The sequence below is a fragment of the Hemibagrus wyckioides genome, linkage group LG11, assembly GCF_019097595.1.
Source record: "Hemibagrus wyckioides isolate EC202008001 linkage group LG11, SWU_Hwy_1.0, whole genome shotgun sequence".
NCBI classification, from domain to species: domain Eukaryota; kingdom Metazoa; phylum Chordata; class Actinopteri; order Siluriformes; family Bagridae; genus Hemibagrus; species Hemibagrus wyckioides.
In genome coordinates, this window is record NC_080720.1 from 14,426,712 (window position 1) to 14,454,429 (window position 27,718).

At 38.9% G+C, this 27,718-nt stretch overlaps 2 protein-coding genes across 7 annotated transcripts in view; both read right to left on the bottom strand.

Annotated features, from left to right (window-relative positions):
* sgip1a (SH3GL interacting endocytic adaptor 1a) overlaps positions 1-280 on the bottom strand; it is a 71,294-nt gene extending 71,014 nt beyond the window's left edge. The window contains exon 1 of one of the 2 annotated variants that reach the window (XM_058403097.1): positions 262-280. The gene's annotated coding sequence lies outside the window, so the exon portion shown is untranslated. Of the gene's footprint in view, positions 1-135; positions 208-261 lie in introns of those variants that run through there. The other variant, XM_058403098.1, reaches the window with a different exon arrangement.
* An 8,863-nt stretch (positions 281-9,143) lies between these two features.
* The window catches only part of pde4ba (phosphodiesterase 4B, cAMP-specific a), a 149,314-nt gene continuing 130,739 nt past the window's right edge, over positions 9,144-27,718 (bottom strand). For 4 of the 5 annotated variants that reach the window (XM_058402476.1, XM_058402472.1, XM_058402475.1 and 1 more), the window contains 10 exons: positions 22,962-23,074; positions 15,109-15,202; positions 12,830-13,005; positions 12,640-12,738; positions 12,383-12,547; positions 12,181-12,280; positions 11,927-12,081; positions 11,697-11,819; positions 10,929-11,111; positions 9,144-10,826 (listed from right to left, as the gene is read on the bottom strand). In XM_058402476.1, the coding sequence (XP_058258459.1) occupies positions 10,446-10,826; positions 10,929-11,111; positions 11,697-11,819; positions 11,927-12,081; positions 12,181-12,280; positions 12,383-12,547; positions 12,640-12,738; positions 12,830-13,005; positions 15,109-15,202; positions 22,962-23,074 (1,589 nt within the window). In that variant the 3' untranslated portion in view covers positions 9,144-10,445. Of the gene's footprint in view, positions 10,827-10,928; positions 11,112-11,696; positions 11,820-11,926; positions 12,082-12,180; positions 12,281-12,382; positions 12,548-12,639; positions 12,739-12,829; positions 13,006-15,108; positions 15,203-15,959; positions 16,321-22,961; positions 23,075-27,718 lie in introns of those variants that run through there. The other variant, XM_058402477.1, reaches the window with a different exon arrangement.

The following is a 27,718-nucleotide window of genomic DNA, read 5'->3' on the forward strand; positions in this document are numbered from 1 at the left end:
GCTGGCTGCGGGTTTACTAATCTTAACACTTTGTTATTTAATAAATGAAATCTGTGTTTGAGCAAATCACATGTTGGAGATACACTGCAGTGATAAACCTGAAACAATGCGATGATCATTAATTTCCGGCTTTACCTGAGTAAACTCCCCAGCTCCGGTGTGTCTCAGCTCTGACTTCACACAAACTAGGAAGCGTTTTAACGCCCAGTTCTTTAAAAGTGGTAATCAGCAAATTAAAAAAAAATGGCACAGTATATTCACCTTGGCTTCGTCAAAATCGATGTTTACTGTCGGTTTGATGTAAACCTTTTTGCAAAGTCTGTCAGTTTTATATTATCGATATTATTTTCTCTTTCACCCCAACTTGGTTGCAGTGCGCGAGCGTTCAACCTACAGCAGGAGTTGGGCCAAGATAACTACATTCAACATTTTTCCTGCAGACTAAAACCCGTGCATTTTACATGCATCACTTTTCCTGCAGATTAAAGCTGTGCATTTCTGCAAATAATTTCATCACTTTTTCTCAAGAATAATTTCACATTTCTGTAATCTACACAGTTATAAGTTGCTACAAAACAGTGTCATCACACTGTCATTAGAGTAACACGAGCGTTTTAATTTTTTTTGGTTTTGAATTTCAGATTTAATAAACAAACAAACAAATCAATATAGAAATGCTCATGTTTTAAATTTGTGAATTCAGACAAAACTTTATGTACTGAGTTGAAGAGGTTTCAGCTTTGTTTTAAGAATCTTGATAAGTGAGAGGTAAACTCTTGTATATTAATGTGAACAAAGCCTATTTAGAATAGAGAGCCATGTATATAAATATACCCTATACCCTTCATAAAAGCAGCCTTCATGAAAAAAGCTAAATGTTTGTATCAATGACATTTGCTAGAAACTGCAAAAATATAAGTGCTTAAATATTTCAGTCTAGAACCTGGTTGCCTCTGCCAGGAGGTTTAGACTTGGCCAGAGATATGCTTCCAGATCAACTCACAAATGGTTGGAAATGGTTTTGTAATGGCTATCTCAGTCCACAGACAAGTATCTACTAGCGTGCATTTTCTCTCCATGGCAGACATCACAATATATAAATTACAATTGTGCTGTTCATTTTGTGGAAAGAAATTGCACAACTTAAAATGTTTTTGTTGAAAAGAACATCAACAACACCACCAATGCCTGTGCGTTCGAGCTCAAAACATCACTTATTGCATGTGTTATTCTGGAGGGCACAGTATGTGATAGATGACTTGCAGAAGAAAGACCACATCTGTACTCTTTCTCCTCCACCAGGATCTAATCATGCACTCATACACACTCATCACTACGTGTTTTGTGTCATGTTCTCACACTCACCATGTCCACTCTCTGCTTTCTGCTTTGAATTTATTTTTAGTTCCCCAGAGAGCTTTGGCAAGATGCCACCCAAGATAAAATATTTCTAGTTCAGTGTCCCTGTCTTTGTTTTCAGATTCCTTTTTTTATTTAATCAAATGGTCCCAAACAGTTGATTCAGCTTTACATCTAACAGTAATGTTCAAAAGAAATCCACGCTGCCTTATATTTAAAGGGTAAATTATCGTGAATTAATGCAAGCTTCAAAATGTCCGTGTATCGTATGAGTCTATTTATATTCACTTTTTGTTGATACAACAAAGCCAAGCTCTGTCTGATATTTAAGGCTTTTAATGACTGCAATCATCAGAATCCAGCTGATAATGGAGTTATAAAATAACTATTTGGGGGAAAAAGACCATACACAATCACTATCTGTTTCATGCATTCACAAAATGCATGCTGTGCTTGCTTTCGGTATGAGCTTAGCATCGCATCTGATTTTGATTCATACTTGCTGAAATGACTTTCTGTGACTCATTTGCCTTTAAGGTAGTGTAGCCTACACATGATGAATAAATTTGGGAGCCCTAACACCTCCCATAAAAGCATAAAATAATGTGATTCATTACAGACTGGCTACAAACACCGCTCTAAGGAAAGATTTCAGCAGCTAGAGCTAAATATACTCATATTAAACTGCCAAGATCTAACTACGCTATTGTGTTAATCCTTTAGAGAGGGAATGGTGGCGTGTGAGAATGTTTGGGTGGCATCGCATAAAGCCGAGTTGAATCAGCCAAAGCCATTTTTAATAGAGTTGCCATGGCAACCCCGGCTCAGCAGCAGCCCAACTTTAGAAACTGTGCTGTGGCAGTAGCTCAGTGGGCTCATCACTTGTATGGTACAGATAGCAATGATTAAAACGCTATGCTCTCTCTCTCTCTCTCTCTCTCTCTCTGTCTGTTTCTCTGGGTACCTGTTGTTTTGTTCAGCATTGTAACATGTTATTTCCAAACCCTTCACACCAACCCTTCATTACCATTATTGTTCTGTGTAAAGAAAGGGCTCCAAGTGATACTCGATTATCTACCACACACACACAACTAAAACTAACATGTGATTAAGAGAACCAGAAGTACTTTTAACAATGCAGTCTTCACAATCAGCACTATATATAGTTAAAATCGAAAAAAAATCTTCAATGTTAAAAGTATAGACATAATTAAATTAATAATATACTGTATAGGAAACACCCAGGAATTGAGCTCTGATTAAGCACTTATGAACATTTATTTTAGAATTTACAGTGCAAGCAGCAGAAGCATTACTCGTGCAGTGTCCAGTAAATGTCAAAAATCATTTTGGTTCATGAGACGAGAAGGAGCTTGCTCCCCTGAGGAAAAAGTCACCTCGCTTCTCCATCCTTCCCTTTGTCAGCCTCACTGCACTGCCACTGCACTGCACCTCCCCAAACATCCTGGCTCAGTGGATGTGAGGATGCGTGGGATAAGCCAGAGAAGCAGCAAGGAGATTAAGGAAAGCTTGTCTTTATAACAGGATAATTTACTGTTTAGTGCATAGAATGGGACTGGAACTGGTATAAGGGTTGGTTTCATATGACAAAATTTCTGGGAAGCATATTAAACCAGTGGTGCAAACTTATCAATGCATTATAATTTTCTTTCTAATATTCTTATGAATGCAATATTCTTTTTATAACCTTCGGTTCATAACAAATGTGTGTCAGTGTTGTTTTTACCTTTGTCTTTGTTATCATATTGTATTGTGAAATGTCAGTAGTACAGTCACATTCGTCATGTACTAGTGGTATAACACAATGCCATTATCTGTATCTATATCTGTGTCATGCTCTAAATATATGCATCTTTTATAGCCCATACAGTTTTTTGGTTTTGTTTGTACCTGCCTGCAATACTTTCTAAAAAAAATTAAAGTTGACTGCATTTCCCAAAATAACAGCCTGTGATCCTGCCCAAGCAACTACTAAGGATAAATGAAGAAATGTATAAATGCATCCTTCATGTTTACATTAATGAATATGTGTTTTCTTTCTCTTGCAGAATTTACTGTAAATTTAACCTTTTACAGGTATGACCATCCAGTCTCAGCCAGAGATGGCATGTAAAGCCTTTTAAGAAAGCTTTCTTAAAAAAAGTTCCTCCTGTATTTGTGTTTTGTTTATTTGATCATTCCATATAATGTGTTATTATTTGACTACATCCTTATAATATGTTTTAGTATACTTGCTTAATAAAGCATCCAACTCTTTCATCTAGAAAATTTACTTTAAAAAAAAAAAAGAAAACCCACAGAATAAAATGTCTCTGATTGTTACAGCTTTTTTTCTCTGGTATTTCCCATGAGAAACGTACTGAATATCTCTCAGAAGTGATGCAAGTGAGCTTGACGCCACAGACATGATGCCACATCAACCCAGAAATACTTACACTTCATAAACAGCTGGGGAAATATATTTCTGAGCACTATCTGGTGAATAACTACCTCTCGAACCATAAACATGCGGGAAAGAAAATAAGGGAATCTTTTCATCATGCCGGAGAACGGTAGATTAAAGTCATTAAGTACAGACTTAATTTCATAAATCTGCAGACTGAGTCACGGATTTACGTAGTCCTTTTGTCCACTTCCCAGAAACAAGGAATTTTCCTCAACTTCCCGCAATTAGACTGCTGGTGACAGATATAAGAGGCTGTTTTTATATTCAGAGTACAGCATGTAGCATTCCTGCATACAGCTATGAGATCTCTGGAGACACTGGTGTCATTATTACACTAAAAATGGTACTTTGAATCGTTGATGAGGCAAAAGGTCATGTATGAACTGAGCAGGACAAAACAGGAATCAGTAAACAAAAAGTAGAGGACAGATCAGTGAGAATATATAGGCAATGAAATTGAGTCAGTAATGTCAAAATGCTGGAGTGGGACTTTTACTTTGTGAATTCAGATTATTTAAGATTCATATTAGTGTGTGAATGTAAACAGATGAGTTTAATCAGAAGCCTTGAGACTGGGAAGGTTTAGGTGTTTCTTTGGTCTTGTGTCCTGAAAGCTGGCTGAGGATCATGGGATTTAGAGTTTGTTTTGACAGGTGCAGAAGTAGATATGAAAAATCTGAGCTTCCTCATGGTAAAATTGAATAATAATAATAATAATAATAATAATAATAAGCATTGCCTCTCTGTGTGGAGTTTCAGTAATTTATGACTGATTATTTATTTTGAATGTAACCAGACACGGTGATAAATTTTATTATAACTTGCATTAACCCTCATGTACTGTTTTATATATATATATATATATATATATATATATATATATATTTATATATATATAAGGGTAGTGTTTTCGAACAATGCACAAGGGTTAAACAATTTTTCCCTACATTCATTTATCAGTAAATGTTTATGGCTGTGAAGGATCTGGAGGCTATCCTGATTCAATGGACACCAAGCAGGAGAATTCACCCTCAACGGAACCACTGAAAAGACACCATGCACACGCACACACACACACATACCCAGGGTGATTCAACATAGCCAAACCACCTACCTGCATGATTTTTAGAATGTGGGAGGAAACCCTCACAAACAAAAGGAGAACATGCAAAACTCCACGCAGACAGTAACCCGAGCTCAGGATTGAAGCAGAGACCGGAGTTATGGGATGGCAACCCTTTCAATCGCACCATCCTGCACTGGCACGTCCATGAGCAGGGATTGGTTTTAACACCTACTCCATCATGCACTTCCACTTCCCATTTCTACATCAATGCATGTATGTATGTAATAGTCTGGCTTTCCAACAGCAAGTCAGTGGTCAGATCATTGAGCACTCAAATATGCACCAACTTACAACATAATGCTTGAAACATCTAATTCTGTATTTTTAGTGTTCTTCAGTTTTGATTAGCGTAGTTTTTTTAAGTGCAAAAACATAATCCTGAATCACACAGACAGTTTAGCTGGCTAACAGCAGTCATTAAATCAGTAACAAAACAATATAATGCTAACTATACCTGAGTAGGTGAGAAGTCACTTCAGATGCCCAGTGTTACGGTTTGTGTAGCTTTACACCTAGCAGTAATATTAAGCAATAAAAATACAAGCTACATATTTACATTTTCAACCAACCAAAAAGAGGAAAATAAGCTATATATTTATGGTCAATATATGAAGAAGAAGTCTGTGTGTTTTATGTGTTTTTTGTCTTTCCAATGCAGCCATGAAACCAATGACAATGCATGTTTGCATTATGAACAAAAGGAAAGTAATGATTAGCAGTTTTGGGAGATGATGAGTGAGCAGGGCATGAGTGGCATGGGGGCTGATGGTGTTGGTGTTAGTGATGGTGGTAGCAGGTCTTTTACTGGTTTCTGGAGTACAATCAGAAAAAAATCCTGATCTATACTGCACTATAATGATTCCGTCTGAATAATTCTCTGTATATTAACACAATGCATATGTCTATGTCTATGCCCAATATGATGAATACATGACAACACTTTTCATAAAACAGTGCCATGCGTATTTGTGTTCTAGGAATTCAGCTCAGAACAGATTGTGGAGAGCTGCGGGAGCTGCAGATGCTCTCAGCACTCTCGGCTCCTCTCACGTCACTGCTCTATTCTGCTAATTGGCCAGAGGTTAAAAATAGTTTGGGCTGGCAGGGACAAGACTGATTTACAGATTTCATGTACAAAGTTAATACTCTCTCAGGGGGTGATCTGAACTCCAGGCACCACATTCTACCCTCTTATTTACCTCTTGACCTTTAATGTCATTTTATTCAAGGCATTTGTAATACCACAGCTTCTTCTGTCATCCTGGGAAATTGTGGGAAATATTCTAAGAAAGCAATTTCACCTCTGCGCCGATCAATCACTAGTAACACAAGACATCATAGAACATGATGTCAGACATTTCAGTCGCTTCTTTGCTTTCCAAAAATATCAGCAATCTACAGGCCCACTTGGAGGAGAGCAGCTTCTCTTGTTCAGCTCTCCAAGTGATGAAAATAATCAGAGCATCGATTTTGGTCCTTAATGACGTTAAACAATCAAAAGAGCTCAATCACGGACGAAGCAACACTCAGTGGTTCTTTGTAAGAACACGCTATAGTCTTTAAAGTCTCAGTTCATAATCTTACTCTAGTGACAGCTTTCTGACAGTGCACATGTTGTTAAAACATTTTTAATACCTTCCTACATTTTTCTAATATCTTCCAAATATTCTCAGGTGTAATGACTAAAATCTTATTATCAATCATCTGACAAATAAACTATTACACACACACACACACTCTACTTGTAATGTACATACTCTACCGTAACTCTTTCATTCAGAAATTCAAACAAACAAAAAATCTGTGTGTGTGTGTGGATGTGTGGCTGTCACTTTCACTTTCTCTAGCTGTGTGTATGAGGCAAGCATTAAAATAGATATTTACTGGATGTTTCCTTTTGCGTCATCTCCTGACCTGATTGTCCATAACAGACAGCATGAAATTACAATCTAAAGAGGAATCAGCTCTACCATAGTCTCACTTCTTCATACCATGCTGTGCTTGGTTTCACAAAAGTCCAAAATAATCTCTCTTAAGATCTTTGCAAATTATCTGATGTTGAGGCCAAAAATTAAACTTCATAATGAATCCTGTGAGCAATCAGTTTTCATCTGGTATTCAGCAGTCACATATTTTCGATTTCAATTTATTTTGTCTCAAGGCATTGTCTCAAAAGCAGTTTTACAGAAGTATAGAAACATAGAAAATTGTGAAAAAAAATGATAAAGTTTAAAGTTCAGTTACTATTTATCCCTAGCATTTGGGTGATCCCATCCTCATTTGGGGGAGACTGGACAGTAAATAATGTAAATGTAAATAATGTCCTTTTTTTAAAGAAAGATATAGTGGAGTGGGTCAGAAAGACCTGTGAAGTTCAGCCAGCGATCTGCCTTTGCACACTCCACGCAGAGTTTATCCTGGGAAACAGAGCAGCGAGTGTGAGCCTGAGGACGTCACACAATGTGACCCTGTCATACTGGATTCTGCTCTACACAAGCTGCAACATGCCAGAGATAAGCGCAAGGCTTCTTACTGGTGCCAGGAATAAGCTTCAACTCATGCTCACAATTCTGAATCTTTTTGGATTAAGGATTATTTGTATAACTGATGAAAGGAATAAAACAGGATGGGGCGTACTGTTACAGGAAACTAATCACGATGCAGTGATGTTAATTTTCCAATAGCAGCTCATCCTGAAGTGTTTTATTCCTCTTATACCACTGCTTATGATGAATCATTGACAAAATTGCCAGATCAGACATTTTAACTATGTATATATTGTCTTACAGAGAAACTGCAGCAAAAATGCAATGTCCTCTGCTCTTAAAACTTTCCTGTATTGCAAAACATAGTTACAGCTTTAGCTCAGTCTGAAACTAGAGAATCCTTGTGTGAAATGTGCTAAATGAATGAATGATCTTCTTACATAAAGCTTCACCATATCAATGATTAAATGTGTTTCTTTGTTAAATAATAACATTTTTTTTTTCAATCTATTAGTTATTAGGCTTAGATTATGTAGCGTGTTCCATAGATGTAGATGTACATTAGCTGGTACTATAAAAATAATAATGAGTGCATTAATAGTAAACCTGTGTCTTGCCTTATAGCTAGCAACAGCCAGAGTCAGAGCCATGACGATATAGAAAAGTCACCTTTTGACTAATCAGACTGAAAAATTCAGTGTTCATTCTTATAATCCTGACCTGACTAGAGAGATTAAAAACCAATCCCACAAAACAAAAGACACCAAAACAAGGAACATATATTCATGCGTCATTTTTAATCACTTCATAGAAAAGTAGTTTTAGATTTTATTGAACACAATATACAATATTATACCATACATTGTGTGAAACATTAAATATTCACCTGCAACAATGTGGGATTACTAGACGAAAAACCCATCCCTCATGCAGATATTACTAACTCTGACTAATCCTTTTGGACACAAATCGGACCAAAAGATCTTAAACATAGATTAACAAAGTTATACTGACAAATTGAATTTCAAAACTGCTAACAAGGTCAGAAAAATAGTTCACATTAGCACAAATAATTACAGAAGATCACATTTTTTTTTTTGTAATTCATCAGTTTCACATTGGTGTTCAGAGATTGTGATATTTGTGACCAATATGTGTGGTGTAAGAGTCCAGCATCGTATAAATATTTCTGAGCCTTTCTTAGCAATCTGCATTCAAAAATCTGCAGAGGTTTCGAGACGAGTGCCACTTTATCTGTGATCTCGTGGTATCAAATTTTCAATGTCGCACCAAACAGTGATACACAAAGCTTCTAATGCCTGACGGATGTCTACAGTATGTTCGTGTGTCTTATCTACAGGCTCTCCCGGTAACCAATGGGTTGTGTGTCTTTAAGCTACTTTTCTGGGCAGTTGTATATTGTGCGATATATTTATATAGCATATATAGTATAATATATATATTTATTCAGCAATATTTAAAACAAACAAACAAAAAAAAAAAACAATATTACAAAATATAACAGACTCAATCCAAGAGCCCACTACACAAAAAACACCACCAAATTTCGGTAATGCAAGTGCATATAAATTAAAAATAAATTTACAAAGAAACATCATTCCGTATTTACAAAGGTAATAAATACACTGTTATAAACAGCAAAGGACCGACTTCAGCTAAGATAAACAAACCAAACAGAGGTGTGTAAAAAAAAAAAAAAGCATGGGTAGATGAAAGAAGAGAAAGAAGTGTGCTCACACACACACACACACACACACACACACACATGCTACTTTGGCCATAAAATATATCTACTGATGATAAACAGGACAATAACATGTATAAGTTGGGCTAATTGAATGGTCTAATGCAGGTGTAAAGTAGATTTATGCTTTAAATTGTATTTGGGTTTAAATGTTTAAAGCTAGAATAGGGTATTTTTTTAACTAATGTTTCGTTTTTCAAGTGAGATTCACAAATTAAATCATGAACCGTGAAATTTAGTGAAAAATGCTTTCTGTGAGATTTGATATTAATGAATGGAAGCTGAAGGAAATATTTCGACCTTGTTTTCTAGAAAGAATTCTGGGAAGTGGGGCACGAAGTGGGTGTTCTATTGAGAATATAGCTTTATTCAGTTTGCTTATATCCAATCAGTATATTTAGGAGCTCTGTAATCTTTGTCTAAGTGCATTCGATTAAGATTAGCCAAGTTTCAAATTGTCATTATGCTTAAATGCTTATTGTGAATTGTGTGTATATACAAAACGAGCTCGTAGCAAATTCACAACTAAAGACCTAAAGAACTGGACGAGTATAAAAAAAATTGACAAAGTGCATCTTTGACTGGAATATACATTTCAGACATTTGGATTATTTCGTTCTATTGCCAAATATAAAGGAAGACACTGAGTTTTCTCTTCGGTTTATAGAAAACGACTCTGCGTGTAAGCTGTCTGGTTTGCTTTTAGAAAAAAAAAAAAAAACATTTCCATGTACAGTTATACTAAAGTGTGTTCAATAAATAAAAAAGACCATTAAAAAGACAATAGTAAAAAAGGCACACAAAGTCTTTAGACAAATGGTACAGAAAAGTAAACAGCTTCTTTCTTTACAAATACTTGTTCATCAGTAGTTCGTATGCTACCCCGACTTATCCCGATAGCTTTAGAAAAAAAGTCACTTGGTACAAAAAAATCTCTCAGTAGTGTCAACTCCACAAATGTTCGCCTACTAGACAAACACAAGTCTATGATTGGCCCCAATTCTTCCTGGATCTCAGAGTCAACCGTCAGTCATTCAGCTCCAAAAAAAATGTCTGCAGCATTTATTTCCTGAGAGCTCCAACCTAACTGGCTCCAAACCTAAGTGCAAGGAGGGCCAGTCATGCTCCTCCCAAGAGGGCCAAAAAATGCTCTCTCTCTGGGCTTTGTTAAAAAGCATCAACTGCCAGATTGCGAGGGGGAAAAAAATGGTTACTAGCCATTAAAAAATGGGCTAGGAGGTTCTATGTATCCACTGGTGAGGCATCTTCAGTTACGATCTGGATGTGTGTGGTCGCCGGTTCCATCTCCTCCTCTCGATCTTCCTCCTCCACCTCTTCCTCCTCCTCTTCCTCCTCGTCTCCCTGACTCTGTTCATCTTTTTCTGTGCCTTCTGAGTCCTCCTCCTCCAGCGTGAGCTCAAACTGGAACTTGTCAGCCACCTGTCCTCCACCGTGTCCCTCTTTTTCAGGCTGGTAGAAGGGTGGAGAAGGACTCTGAGGAATCATGCTCTGGTACCAGTTCCGATTGTCCTCCAGTGTGTCAAGGATGTCCTGTGCGTCAGGGTGGACCAAGTCAGCCCAGGTCTCCCACAGTGGATGGACAATATAGTCAATAAAACCAACCTAGATGGAGAATAGACACAATAAGTTATAACACCGAAGACATGTAAATGCTATGTAAGGATTCTGATGCATTGGCTGATATTAGTAACTGTTAATACGGACCTGTGATTTTTCCACGGAAGCAGTGTGTTTGTCGCACATGGGGCTGATCTCCATGCCACGCTCTCTCTCACGGTCGCCCTGGTGGAAGAACTCTTCCATGATGCGGTCTGTCCACTGCCGATATAGCTCCAGAGACTTGGTGGGGTTGCTCAGGTCAGCGCAGTGCACCATATTTCGAAGAACCTAAATAGAACCACATAATCAGAATACAATTGATTGAGCGAATTTCTTTGGTTTTCAAACCAATCCTTTTCAATCTTTTCAATATGGTTCTTAATAATGTAACAGCAAAGCCTCGAAAGAACTATTAGTCAGCTCTAAAAGTAGAGTGTGATACAGATACAGGATGTCTTTTCTAATGATACAACCTTGTAGTTGCTGCACGCTGAACATTAATTAGCTCAGTTAATATTAGATAGTGGTAGATGTGTTAAACTCAAGCAGAGGTCTAACAGGAGTGTTTCATTGAGAAGTTCTTGGCTAGGGCAGCCCTTGTGTAATGTGTTTCTTGAGATAAAGTGCTGCTTCACTGAACAGCTAACCTAGCTAGATGTTTGTTGTGAGGGATTAAAAACAAACAGACGTGATCCAGCCCTACAATGGTTTTCTAATGGCCCACGATTCATAGTTTTAAATTTCATCTACATTAACTCAGAATGAAGTTAAATCAGAGGAGATAGATTCAAAATTAACCATAAACAATCATTCATTTCCATTCCATTGAATGGACTTTTTCACACACACACACACACACTACACAGTTCCTACCTGTATCCTATCTGTGTAGTTGTCCAGAAGTAGGACCCCTGAACTGGTAACCTTCTTTGTCTCCACCATCGTCTTCAGATCAGCTAGTAAGCTCATATGTTTAGACATATCTGTGGCAAGTACCTGAGGATAAAGACAGGGCGAAATGAAACAAGCTTATACACGTTATGATCATGAAAGCATTATACTATGCATGTGACTGTGCTGAGATTAAGATAATAGCAGCTCACCATGTCAATGACCATCTTCCTGAGCGATTGCCTCTGTTTCTTTGTGAGGTTCTGGAAGATGTCACAGTTCTCCTCCTGAAGGAGCTTGAAGCCTACAGCTAGGTGGTGGTTTTCCAGCACTGACTCATCATTATACATAAGAGCCAGCTCAGAATCTGAGAGGAAAAAAAATGTGAGAGAGATATTAATCCATCGAGTTCAGACTACCATGATGGGTTTGGATACTTAGAAGAGGCTTAGTTATATCCACTTACTTGTGTTGATAAGGAACTGGTTGGAAACACCTGGATGATCTACATCATGGATAGCTGCTGCAAAGATGGCAGCCAGGATCTCCAGATCAGTAAAGACAGCCTAAACAAAAATGAAACAAGAAACTCATTCGAAGGAATCAAACCAGTCCAGCACTTTCTACATGAACTTGATTTTATACCAAAGAGTATCATCAGTCCTTACATCTAGTGCAGGTGTGGAGAGGAGAATATGTGTGGACTGGGCCACGTCAGCAGCATGAAGACTGTTGTGGTAGGCTACATCCGAGTGGTAGTGATCCTCCAGCGTCATCATATATGTCACAAACGTGTCTGTTGGGATCTTAAACGTCTTGAGCAAGTCTCGTTCCTGTTGAAGGCAGATCAGGAGTCAGAGGTTGGCCTGTCAAGACTTTGTGATTGGCCAAAAGAAAAGTTATTCTAAAAGGAGAGAGGACGAACCTGGAAGATGGCATACATGATGCATGTTAGAGGACGGTTGTTGGAATATTCGGACACGGTGAAGATATTCAGGCCCCACTTGTTCAGATCTTCTAATTCCTGCAGACAGAAAATGCAGACAAACTCTGGTAAGACCTCCCAAACTCAAACGCTTCCTCCACTCATTTGACAGATCTTTTGATTGTGTTACCTTAGACAGCAGCTCTTCCTTGTCGGTTTTGACACCAAAGCGGGTGATGCCACTGTTGAGGCTGGGCCCATGGGACACCTTCTTCACCCCGCTGATCTGAGTCATCAGCTGCTGCTTCTTCTTCTTCTCCCGGGCCTTCGGTGTGGGCGGAGGAATCTCCACCTCATTCTGTTTGTCTGCAGGTTGGAATCACAGGATATGGTCAGATCTTGTTCACTTGGTTTTATGAGCAAAAATTTTTATATAAAATGCAAATGTCTTTTCATTCTTTAAATAATAAGGTAACTATAGGAATAGGATGTTTGGATGGACAGAATTCCAGAGTACTTTGTCTTATCTTTTCCTTTGTCTAGCATTTTTATGCAGAGAATACAAGGCTTTGTTTGAGAAGCAGTGGAGGTGAAACGTTTTTCTTTTTCTGAATGACGTCAGCAGCTGCCTTTAGCCTGAGAACAAGCCAGGTGCACTCGACAGCTGAATGCCTCACACCTGCTCTTCTGTGTGTGTGTGTTGTGTATATGTTGTGTGTGTGTGTGTGTATATGGCTGACACATAAAGGAGAGACCTGTACTCTCTCACTGAGCTTTCTCCTTTATTGAGAAGAGCCTGCATCATGCCTACTGTCTCACACTTACAGATCTATCATCGAGCCACTGCAGGGGTTGCTTGCATTAATACGATGTGTCTCTAAAGGTCAGGCCTTAGGAACCTTCCGTTGACAGTGAACTAAAAAGACAGCACAGTCGGGGTGCCGTTTCTTGAGACAGAAAACACCAATGAAGAGCCTCATTCATAAGCAGTCCCTGTGGAGAGCTTCCTAATGTTGGCTTTTTTATTTTAGGTGGGCCGAAGCTTACGGACCAACAGTTTTCTGATTTAAACCGTTCTACAAAACCAAAAAACCAAAAGAAATTCTCCATCTTCAATATTTAAGCTTTTCTGAAAGTCTCAAATATGTCTAAGATGGAATATAAGGCACTAGGCATTATTAATTCATGAGCATCGGAAGAGGAGACTTATTGAGACAAACCATTTCCTTGTGATTTGTGATGTAACTGTAAGTGGAAATCTTAGGTTTTAGATTAAGGATTAAGTGAAGCTGAATTAATCTTGTATCGCTTGATGTTGTTCTGTCGACTTAAGCAAAAACGTTCTACACATGCCTTCAAGTTGTTACTTCTCTCTCCTCAACTCTCTCAGATTCTTCATACTGTTATTAAAATTTAAAAAGCTGCATATGCTTCCTCTGACTTCCAGAAGCATACACAAGAGACAGACAGAGAGAGAGAGAGTAAAGGGCGACTTTTGGTTTTGGTCACGTTTTAATCCCATTAGCCGCGCTACGCTTTGCTCTTTTCCATGTTGACAGATGAAGTGGAACGGACCAGAGAGGCGTGAGGAGAGCAGCTACACGTGATAGACGCTTCATTGCTAATAGCCTCGGTAATCCTAATGGCCTGACATCCCTAATCCTCATTTATTCAAACCGAAAATACATACGCAAGGCAGAGGACTAAATAACACAGCGGGTCATGAATCGATTAGACACAGGATATGAAGTTTCAGATGATGAATATTTGCTCAGAATAACCAGAAAATGCATGAGCTATAAGAGCGGATGTCTGTGGATGTGTGCGTGGTGATGGTTTCCCAATCTGACATACAGAACTAGATGAGTCATAGATTTACTGCCTGGCTCTTCCTTAACAGGGCTTCCACCATGAGTATCTCCGTACAGCAGGATCCCCCCCGCCCAACCAGTCCCCTTCCCACCTGCATCTCCTTTTCTCCATCTTTCTCTATACAGACCCCACACACGCACACACTCTTTTTTTCTTCTGCTGACTGCTGCATTGGGGATCTCTCTCACTCTCACTTTGAAATACAAAGCTCATGGCGGAGCATGCTTCAGAGCTAAAGGCAAGCTTTTCTCACAATTAATATTTCAAAGCACAGATCGCTCAAAGCACCAAAAAGGTTTTCATCATCTATTTTTGAGAGCAGGTCTTTTTTGTACTGCCTGTTTTTTTTTTTGTTTTTAGAATTTTACATCATCTTTGTTCATCCTGGATAATTTGATGTCAAGAAAAAAAAATATTTAGACATACACATATATATATACACACCTCAAACATATATATATATATATATATATATATATATATATATATATATATATATATATATATATATATATATATATATATATATATATTTATATGAAATGAATATGTTTGAGGTGTGTGTGTGTGTGTGGTGTGTGTGTGTTTGCTGGTCACCTAGGAAGGTGTTGGAGATGAACTCTGACACCTGGTTGCCAGATCTGCTCATCTCAGAAAGATGCGTCAGCTCCCTGTTCAGCATTCTCTTGAACTGGAAACAAACAAACAGACAAAAAAATTAATATATATATGTTTATAGACATTTATTTGAACAATAAAAAACCCATTGAGGCAGTAATAGTTGTTGTATTCTTGTGTCATTATTTCAATTTATTTACACCCCTCCAATATAGAATATTCTAGTGATATTATTAGTGTGATATTATATTCAACCATTTTAATGAATATGACAAATAAACTCCATCTACATTCAAATGAACATATAGAAAATATCTAAGTGGAAGTAGAGCATTTAGATAAAATAGTTCATAAACAGGTTGATAAAATGATAGAGGTATAAAAAAAGAAACTGAGGTATAATCTGCGTATGAAAATGTGGCCCGATAAACACGCAATGTCTTCCAGAAATAAATAAACAAATGAATATATAATTAAATAAGTCAACATGGCAGCCATATCCTGCGTCACATCGAAAAACTGCACAAGCTTCTAAATCTGAGTGTACACAGCTACTAAAATATCCATCACACAATGTTTTTGATAGGTTTTTATCACATCTGTGTGAAATTAAAACCATTTCAACCAAGTAAGCAAAAGGAAACCCAAGGCTGCGCATTCCAGCAGAGGCACCCCAGACACAGCAGTGCTAGTCATTTCTCAGAGTCCCCCAGACCACCAACACTGCAGAACACACACGTAGTGCAAGCAACCAAACCAATAACTGAACCCATTATCGCAACGACAACCGAACCATGCAGCATCCATTTCCTATCACTCTCTATACACACCTTAATGTAACCCCAGGATACTGAGAGAAGGTAGTTCGCTTCTGGCATTTTGGATCCTGCTTTGTATCCAAAAAAAAGACAAAAATCCACAATAGCACACTCTTATCCCCGAAAAAGGACAGAGTTAGAGAGAGAGGCAGATGATAGGGAGTACAAAAAATCCCTTCTTCTCTCCTCTCCTCCTTTGCTTGGTCTGGATCAGCGAGTGAACAGAGGACTGAAGCCAATGTCCTGGCTCTCAGCCAACACACTCCGGTGCGTGGTCTCCATGTCCTGGGCAGGAGGGTCCAGCAAGGTGGTCCACGACAATCTGAGCTGGAGCTGGAGCTGAATAGGAGGGTCTGCTAGCACCAATGAATTATGGAGGAGATGAAGCGAGGGAGCACAGGGAGGGAGGGAGGGAGAGATGGAGGAATGAGGAAGAACACAGGGATGCTCATCTAGCTGGAGGGGGGCTTCCTCTTTTGGATTAGTGCTGCTCCACTGATGCTGCTGCTGTACCTCTCTCTCTCTCTCTCTCTCTCTCTCTCTCTATCTCTCTGTCTCTCTCTCTCTCTGTCTGAGTTAGCTCGTTTTACTCCCTCCCTTCTTGCTTCGCACTCCCCCTCTCTGTAGTCTGTCAGCCCCAGCAACATGCACACCAGCGCAGATATGATTTGACAGAAAGATGGTAGAGGAGGGGGAGACCCCGCTTTGTTATGCAGGGGAAGGAAAGGAAAAACACAAAGACGGAGGGATAAGGGTGTCCTTACTTTACTGCATCCCTCTTTTTGGTATGTATTACTTTTTTGAAATCAATTTTTGGAGACTTTTTGGGTTTTGAGCCCCATCAAGCTGTAAAGAAGCTGTAAAGATGTACAGTTATTAAAACCTAGGGAACTTGCTAGAACAATTGTAATGATTTTTATTGCCTTGCCAGACCACACTGTGTTCAGTCTCTCTCTCTCTCTCTCTGCTATTTTTACCCCACAGGCACACAGGCACTGGTATGGCTGTAAGCAGAGAGAAAGCAAGAGTGAAGAAAAGAACAGAAGCGAGGAGAGACCAAGATAATTGTCTTCACTTGTCTGCTTTTTCGTGACATCAGCTCTCTCTCTCTCTCTCTCTTTCTCTCTCTTGTTCTCTCTCGCTCTCTCTGCATGCTGCCACCAACTACACCCCAACGCCATGGCAACAGCATCACGTGGCTTTGACTGCTGCAGAAGCATCTTTTTTTTTTTATAGCAAATCACCTCCCTCCCTCTCTATGTCTCTCTCTTACCCCTGTCAGGGCACACTGGGACATCACTGCAACTCGGCACCATATGCCAATGCTGCCAGTGCAACCATCCCCTCCCCACACACACACACACACACACACACACACGCTTACTTTCATCTCACTGCTAAGAGGCAGACAGCCAAAATCAATGGGCTGTCCTTGCAGCAGCCAGGACAGAGTCCAGCCACTGGGAAAACCCTATTGAAATGGACCGATGACTACAAACAATAGTATAAAATAGTACAAAAATAGTCGTACAGTTGCCTTGTGACATAATTCTTTTGCAGACATATAAAGCACTTTGAACATGAGCCGTTAATGACAGTAAGAGTCATGTAATGCCAGATAATCTCAGATCCGTGCGGAAAACATGCACTGAAAAGAAAATGAAATGTCTCTAACAATTTCAAGTGGAGAAGTCTTGTGTGCGAGAGAAACAGGTGCAGGAGGGAGATGAGGACAGAGACGAGACAGAAAAACAATAGCAGAAAGTCTCTCTGCAGTAATCTGCTGCAGTGGGGAAACCTGCCTACGTGTCTGTGCTATTCTGGACCCACAACATCCAGTGCCATCTTTTTTTCCCTTTCATTTACAAAACAAAAACAAGGTTATCCATGAATGTCTGATCTCTCAGAGTCGCAGAAATACAGGCTGCCTATTATTTTCTATTTTTTATTTAACTAACACATTCCTATGTATATTCCTAATCCACAATCATTATAATAGAAAATCATTATCTAAAAAAGAAAAAAAAGTGGGGGAGGAGACCCAGTAATGAGAAATAGGATAACGCTTTAAAGCAGTAATCGTTATGTCATATATGTACTGATTTCAGCTCTCACCTGTATAATACAGTGAGGAGAACTGTATTCAATTTAAATGTGACCTACAGTGTCCACTAGTGGGCAGTATAAACTTAAGCTTGCTCTAAATTACTGGCTAAATCGCTCTGTATTGTGCACAAGTCAAACACTCTCAGTGATCTGTAACATATCTGTAGATACAGTCTATCATAATAAAGTACATACGTACTGAAATTTTTTGTGTAATTCTACTTTCCCCCCCATGTCAAGTGTGCATTAAAACCTGGAGCAATGTTTCCTTTGTGTATGTGGCTGACATTAAGGTGATGGAATGCCCCTCATTGAACGTTCAAGCGCTCATTACTCATGGTTGTGTCATTCTAGGAACTGGGCACTGCAATAGCGGTAAGTCCATTATACTCATCTGTACACACCAAAACGACAGCAGCAGTGGCATAACCTGATGACGCATTTCAAGTTGACAAACCACCACGAGCAATTTATTGGTTATGGCATAACAGCTTTCTGAAGAAACAGATGAGTGTAAAAGATACAGCACTCTCAGAAACCAGAAGCTGTGACCTATTTAATGTTTCACTTTAGTGTTTCATTTCCTCTAAATGACTCAAATGATGCTGAGTCTTTGTGTGAGTGCAAAGCCTGAGTCTGACTACAAATATATAAAAACTTACCCTGCAAAATAAAATATAGCTAAGAGCATGAATAATCTAGAATATATTAAATTAAATAATAAGATTACAAATAAACCTGACATATGATTTTGAAACCTACTTAACCTTACAGAAATTATAAAATTCTAGCCACAGCTGATTCACAGATATGATCTAAAAACAGGCTGAAAAAATGATTATATATTTGATTTATAATAATCTCATAATATGAAATATTATATAATTTTGTCCCATTTAATTTTTTAGTGTTCTTGCTGCCATAAAATAACCAAAAGTCCACCAAAAAAAAGTAACCTGATGTGTATTCCTTAAGAAATTTTAAAAAACCCTAACACGAGTATACAGCTCCATGTTCGACAAAAGATTACAGAAGTATTAGTTGAGAAAGCAAGATGTAGTTTCCCAAGCAGAGCCAAATTTAGTTCATAACTGATGGAAATAACGCTCAGCGTAATTCCCATTTCAAAATCGTTATTGTGTTTTAATGCTTTTAGGGATCTTATATCAGGGAAAAAAAAACATTTACTATGAATTAGAGCTAATGTTGTGAGTCTGGACACTAAATATGTTGGAAAGGAAAAAAAAAACTCACTAGAGCTAGTAAAAAGAAAAAAATGTCTGGCTTTAGTTTGTCTGGTTTGGTCTTATAGATTATAATCAATGCACTTTAGAAAGGTTTGCAGTAAGACTTCTGGTTTGAGCTAAAAATCTTTGACATGCCTGTTATGTTTGTACGTTTTGTTGCACTTTGTTCTTTAGAATGATTGAACAGCCAGGTAAATGACATGACTGACACCCAGGTGTATTATTTAGACATTTTAGGTTTAAGTCAAAGTCATGTGATTCTGTTAGTTGAACCCTAATGCAAACTTTGAGAGCCTGCTGCAGACGCTGAAACACTCACTGGACTGGATTTAAGTGCGCACCAACAAAGGTCTGAGAGTTCCAAGAGATAACTGAGAAGCATGTTCAATCATTATTAAAAGAAAAAGCTGAGATTTGTTGTATATCGTGAAAAAAAGGTAGGAGAATACTTTAACGAAGATGTTTAACAAAAGAATAAAAAATATTCTAGCAGTAACATGTTTAGGACATGTGTGAAAACAGTTCACAAACTACCCCTCAAGCATCTCAAGCATCAAACAAAAAAGATAGATTGCTAAAGCATCAGCTCACCTTTTTCCAGCAATTAATTTTTCCAAACTTTTTGTGTTCCTTTCTTTCGAAGCAACAAGCTCCCATTTTGAAGCAGAGTGTGAAGTCTTGCTTTGCGCGGACACGTGTGTGTTAGTGTCGAGCGGCGCTGAGATTTGGCATCTGACACACACGGCAGAGTTACTGACTCACTTTGAGCTGTTCGCTCTGACTACCCTTCACTGTGCTATGATAGTGTGTCACTGTCTACAAGCACGCCCTCTCAGTGCTGGGACCTCCCCTTCTGTCTCAAGTGTACACACACACACACACACAGTTGCAACATAGTTTACAGTTTAAACAGTCTTCTTTGCACTGGAATGAGATCAAGTATACAGATGAGATCATGGTTTTTCCTGCCATCAAGTTAAACTACACTCACTTCAGATAGCACACTTGATTCCTATGCACTAGACAAACAAATCAGGTGTCTTAATACTCTCTTAGCACATCGTAGAAATTCTAACTGACCTCCATAATCCTGATCCCCAACATCTGTGTACGTAGGAAGAAGCATAATCCTTGCATCATCATGTCCTGTGCTGTTCTGTTCTCCCGGGTATTTTTCACCATAAATCTATTCTATCAAATCGCCTTAACTCTAAAACTCACTGCCTTTTCACTCTAGCCAGGAAACACTGCCTCCTCAGGACACAACATGAAACTTAGTGTAAATATTGTGTGTGTGTGTGTGTGTGTACATGTGTGTGTGTGGGTATTTCCGATCAGATTTTATGCCCTGTTTAACCAATCTGCTTCAATCTAATCTTATTCTCTGTTGAGATGTTTCCTACCAGCTCTAGCATTGTGATGCAGTAACGTTTGAGGTGTGTGCAAACTGGTGCAAATTTCTCTGTTTTTTTTCTTCGAATATATGCACACACCAATATATGTACAGTACACTGTGAACCTGGCATGAGTAAAGAAATGATGTGCTTTTACAGATAATTATTTATATGTAAAACATGTAAATAATAATTATCACGCCTGTCTAATTGTTCTGTGTGTAGGAGAACAAATATTTATTGAACGCATAATAACATGAGATATTTTAAACAAAAGGTGACAAACTGTTGAGTAGCTTTGGGCATTTAATTATTTTGCTACTGTAGCAACAATTTTCTCATTAGTTCTTCATCAGAAGGAAGATATTGACCTGATGAAACGTTTCTAAGCTGACAGGGAAAGTTTTGTCCAGGTTGACCTTCCACCTATCTCACTGAACGCCTTAATGAGGATGAAAACGATGAAAATCATATTCTACATCATATTCTACAGTCTACACCTAAACGAACATGGATTTAGATTGGTCATAAGGAATAATTTTTCTATTACATTTCTAACTTTTCGATTGTTTTGTCATTACTCTATTGATGTAATTAAGGTGCTGGACTACTGATTGGAAGGTTGTGAGTTCGAATCCCAGGTCCTCCAGGCCCCCAGAGCAAGGCCCTTAACCCTCAGTTGGTTAGTTGTATATAATGGGATAAATTGTAAGTCGCTCTGGATCAGGGTGCCTGCCAAATGGCAGAAATGTAAATGAGGTTTTACGGTGGTCAGGTCACATAAACAGATTTAAAAACATCTAAAGTTATTGATAGGGTTAAGTTTTGACATGCTACGATTTTGTTTTCTCTGTAACATCACAAGCTGCATTACATCTGATTAACTCTCAAGAAAAAATTAACAGATAAGTGTCTATCAACGGAATATTTTTTCAGCAGATTTATACTATAACATAAGCTCATTTTGTGAATGTTTCAACTATGATGTGTCTTTTTTAACTAATAAAAAACAGTTTTTCCGCAAATTGCAGTGGGATAAGAGGAATAAAACACGTGTGGATGTGGTTTCATATTTCATTTTACATATATACATATATACAGTATATATATGCCTAAGTGTGTGGTATTTGTGTGATAGTAATCAACGCTATTGTGTTCATCAGTGTCCCCTTGTTGTAGTTTGACGTCAGCAGAAGGAGAAACAAACAGGGGGAGCACGCCTTGTCCTGACACAGCACTCTCTCCTATTGTAGTCTGCAACCGGCTACGGCTTAGGAAGGAGACAGGAAACCTGACTCACACATCTGCAGTGCACACACACACACACACACACACACACACACACACGTGCTGGACAGGACAACCAGGGAGCATGTGTAAGTCATTCATACATCCTTTCGATCAAATGCGAATAATGATACGATCACAAATGGCATCCAGTCAAACTACACTCTGGTGTAATTAGATACAGTTTTAATTTAGTAGTGATTAATAATTAAATAATAAACTGCACATAGCACAATAACAGCAAACTTAGCAGCATACTAGCAACCAAATATATAAATGTGTAAATATATCATATGCAGGCTGACGTATAACATCCTGAACTCTGCGTTGCGTGCAATCAGGAGATCATTAGACATGGCAGGTGCTTAGACTTTGTTTAATATCCATATAACTACAGACACTCACGCAAACACTCGTGTCTAACTCCAGCTCATCGTCTGGAAATCCTTTACAGCAGTGTCAGACATGCTACGACCTGCTCAAGCTCAATGAGGAAAGCAGACCTGCTTAACACACACGCGCATACACATACACATACGCACACACACACACACACTTTGGCTTTGCGCGTATGTGTTCTTGCATGTGACGATCTGACCTGGGATCAGCTCTGATGCTAAACACCATGAAATCATGATCCTGCTGATTTCAACACATCTGCGCTATGATAGGAATTTTTTCGGTGTGCCTCACAGGCATGATATTAGTCCCGGCATCTAGCAGATGTCGTCTAAGCTGTTTTTGTCTCCAAAGAGGGTTCATATACTTCAGTCTGTTGGCACGGGATTCTCAATAGCGCCATTCATAGAGACTTGTGTAGACGAGCGAGTGTGAACAAAAGCAAACAGAAATATTTCATCACAGATCAGCTTGACCAAAGTGTTCTAAAAGTTATGGAATGGTAGTAAGAGAGTTTGAATGCTGCTGTTTTAGTGTGTGTGTGTGTGTGCACGCTGTAGGGTTGCACAGGCTCAGCTCACCTTGTTGGAGGCCATGTCGCTGACGGACCTATAGGTCTGGATGGTCTCGAGCTGATCCAGGCACCAGTCCAGCTCCTCCATGGTCTCCACAGCCAACTTCTGGTACGAATCGTCTGTGTAAAGGCACACAGAAACAGAAGCTCGCTCAAAACGTTCCTGCATGGCTACTCGGGCTCTCAGGCGATCCTTCATCCTGGGCTCACACGTACGCACTGAGGGGCTTGCACTCACTCGCTCCCTCACACACATACACACACACACACGTCTGCACAGTATATGAGTGAAGGGAGTGAAGTCTGCAGCTGGATGAAGTGCCTGTAGCTCAGTGATACTGCCTCCTGGCTCTAAGCCCTTTCCTCTCACTCACTCTCCCTCTCTTTCTCGACTGTTAGCGAGTTGGCTGTGGTCAAGTGATTCTGCCTCCTGGCTCTGTGCCTCTGACCCCTCAGACACTGCCTAGTGCTTAGCCCACCCTTGTCAGCTGTGATGTCGATAGGCAGGAAGATGTGGAGGGGGGATGGTGGGGGTGTTCTACACACACACACACACACACACAATTACCCACTTCCTCATTTACAAAAATCTAAACCTCAACGCCAGGAAGAACAATCACACAAAGATACACACCTGTAAATATATATGTTTGTGTGTGTGTGTCTGAGGACACACACACACACCCACACACACACCACATTAAACCACAGCTTATGCGCACATGCTAACAGTCCATGAGGTTCTGCTGACTTCAGCCTGTAATCTGGTGCATGAAGGCCAGAGTAAAACCTCAGCACTGTGAAACAGGGGAAGGACTCATGAAGGCTCTGCTGGACACAGATGAGTCCTTGTGTGCCTTGTGTGTGTGTTATGCTGTGTTTGGGACTTGCAGCTGCATAACAACACAGCAGCGGGGAATTACATTTACGTACATTCGGTCATTCAGTCACTGGGCAGCTCTGATTCAGAGTGACTTGCATCCAAACAAACCAGCAAACAGCTAACAGAACAAAAATAGTTGGCGATCTGTAAGGATTCATAAACTGAAAGAGTAGAGAGTTTGCACATGCTTTACAGTAGTTTAGTTCTTGAGGCAAAAAGATCATTTCAGTCCTTAAGCAGGGACTTAAGTATGTGCACTGACAAGAAACCTCATCTTTGTGGACGGTCCCACATGGAAAACGCCTCCAGAACACCAAAGCTAGAGGCTACTTTCAAACTGCAGACTATATACTTGTATAAATGAGAGAGTTGAACTGAATAAATACAAATATGTTCTTAAAAACTAGTTAATATAACAATCCAGAAAAAACAACAACAACAACATGTTATGGAGAAGCATTTAAGCACTGAGGAGCCAAATGTGCCATACTCTTGTTGAGGCCTTCCTGACTGTAAACCTTGCTCATAATCAACTCCAGAATGACCGGCATGCTTCAATTATATAAAATAAACCTTACACGCATTGTTTCAAATGCGTCATTCAAGCAATTGAGAAAACTTGTTTCCTGTAGCAAAAATCATTCTCATAAGAACTTGTTTTTCCAGTAACACTATTTACTCACAAAAAAGAATGCAGCAAAAATATCGACAGCCTAAGACACAACTAAGGGCAGCTCTCCAGCTCTCCCCTATAACACAACAACTATACTCACCAGTATGAAGGATGAAGGCTAAACACAAGCTTTTTCTGAGGAACATCCAGCACATAAAAAAAACTGTCACAGGGCAGTGTAACCCACACAGTTTGAAGAAAGTGTTATCTACCCTCTTCCGCATACATGAACTCATTGATGACCATGATTGGGTACTACTGCTATGATTTACAGGATAGATAGAAAGAGAGAGAGAGAGAGAATATTTTATGAATATGAATATTTTATAGCTTCTTTAACACCAGAAGCTTATTATTGCCTTTGATCAATGGGAAGGTTGCACTCATACAAAATCACTATGGGAAGAAACCAAAACACTTTCAGCACCAAGTGAACTGACATGAAATCTCTTAATAACAGCATTAAGCCCAATTATCATTTTAAAGATAAAACAGGAGGAGGCTCAGTGGTGATATGAATTAGGGATGCCAATACTTTTGATACAGAACGAAAGAAGGTTGAGTGTAAGTTTGAAGAAAAATATTTAAGCTCAAATTGTCATCATTCTGGCTCATTTTCATTAAGGGTGCCTTTAATGATCAAGTTGAGTACAAATCTCAGAGAAGGTCATATCAGATGCACTGAAGTTTAACATCTGAGTTGGCAAGTGGGTGAACCATCAGCAGGGACGTGTGGAACAAATGCCTAAAGTCTGAAGCATCAGTCTTATCAGACAACACTCACGGTTTCTCAGTACCATCACTCAGCTCTGTTTCTGTTCCTTTTTCTGTAAAAGGGAGGTTTTTTTTCTGCTGTTGTAGGGAAAAACCTGCATCTGCATTGAGTTCAGTGTGCTACAACTGATAACAGGCATGTTATCAGTTCCTAACCAATTAGACAGTGTCTGCAGCTGTTAAAGTGAGAGACCTGAGTTTATGACGTGTGGATAAAATGTTAATCTTTTGGCATGTTTTTTATTTATAAATGAAATGTGTAACCACATTGTAACGTTATTATTATCAGCAGTAAAAGCTAGTGAAAAAGGCATATGTAGTTTTTCAACTATCATTCAGCCTGCTCTGTCCAACCTCCCCCCTCTTTCTCACACACTCACTCACACACACACAAACGTAAAGATAAATGTCTACTCTGGTCTCTGGTAAAACTGAGACTCAGACAACGTGTGCATGAAAGCACTAGTGAAGTGGCTGACCACATATGCGTAAGAGGGGTTTTCTCCACTACCACACACACACATTCAAACACACACACACACGGACCAGCACATTTGGAGCTTGAGGCAATGGGCCAGGAAAAAATCTAACATATGCCCATCTTGAATCTCCCCACAAAGCATGAGGTCATACATTTAGCGATCTTCAAGCGAGTGGACGTTGACGCAAAGGTTCTTCCATGAATAACAGAAAATAAACGTCTGTAATAAACTGCTATCCGGTCATTTTCCCATTTGATAACCATACAGCTGTGTAGGAGATCCTGAACTGCATCCTCAAAATGTCACTCTGACATTTCCAGTAATAATGCATTTTGTGTAATATATTTTCTTTCATGTGTGGGTGTGTACTGTATGAGTATGCGTACTTGCGTAAAGTTTTCGGGTCATGTTAGGGCAAATGCGGGGGAGTTGTTATAAGTAGTAGAATCGATGTTGCAAACATTTGGGGTTTTGTGGCTTCAAAATGTGTAAATGTATTTGTTGGAGAGTGCGTGTGTGGCATTCTGCATACTTTCAATTCACAGAACTGTTGATGCATTTCAGTTTGATAAAGATATCTGTGTGTGTGTGTGTGTGTGTACACAGTTTGTGAGTGTATGTGTAAAGGTGTGAGAGAATAAAGAGGATGTGGAGTGTTTGCGGTGACAGCTATGAAAGTCATGCCTGCATAACAACTGACAACTGTGTGTGTGAATGTGTGTTTAGTGGAGTAGATGAGTTCTATAAGAATAAACAGCAATAAAAAAGATCAACAAAAACCTGCTCACATTTACACAGGTTATTAGAGAGGCCATACAAATGTCAGTGCAAATGTTGAAAGGTGTTTCAAATAGTATTTCAAACCACCACAGTTACTACCTACAGTCACTCCAGAATTATTTGCACCCTTAATGATAAGCTTAAACACTCAGGGATGATGCAAAGTTTTATTGCAACAAATTTTTTTCTGCATTAAAAAAATAAATAAATAAAATTAAACAAACAAACAAACAAATAAATAATAATATAAATAAAATAATAATAATAATAATAATAATAGGCTTCTCTTCCTTCAATAATATTTGCTTAAGCTTCACCTGTTAAGAAGTATAGCACTGATATCTTCTATGCAAAAATTTCTTCTTGGGACTTTGAATAGAATTTTAGGGCTGATAATTTGTTAGGGCTTTAATTAGTATTCAAGGGTGCCAATACCTCTGGAGTCAGACATGTATGAGGCAAACTACAATTATTAAAAGAGACATTTTAATACAAAAATTAAGCAGCTTGAGTGAATATTTGAATTATTGTTTATTGTTTATTTTATACAATTAATTTTAGCTTATATATATTTAAAGGGTAGGCTTAGTGCTTAGCAAGTTGGCCTCACAGCTCCAGGGTTGGGGGTTGATTCACACCTTTACCTTGCGTGTGCAGAGCTTGCATTTTCTCCTCGGGTTTCCTCTGTGTACTCCGGTTTCCTCCCCCAGGCCAAAGACATGATTGGTTGGCTGACTGGCTGATCTCTAAATTGTCTGTAGTATGTGTGTGATTGTGCCTTGTGATATGTTGGCACCCTGTCCAGGGTCCCCTGACTTGTGCACAAAGTCCCCTGGGATAAGTTCAAGGTTCCTTGTGACCCTGTGTAGGGTAAGCAGTTCAGAAAATCGGAGGATGGATTTTTTTTTTTTGGTTCATTTCCAATCCCAGTGGATGAAATGCCTCCTAAGAGTGTTCATATAATCTATACAGAGGATAAACAACTCATTTCTAAAGACAAATGGTAATTTTGAAATTGTGTGTGTGGGGGGGTGGTTTAGAAAGATTGTGAGTTCTAATCATTGCAACTATTTAGAATTTAAGCAACCCCCTTAACCGTTAACTGCTCAGTTGTGTAACTGGATTGTATCTGGTCTCACGTCTGCCAAATCCTAAATGACAGTAATCCAGTA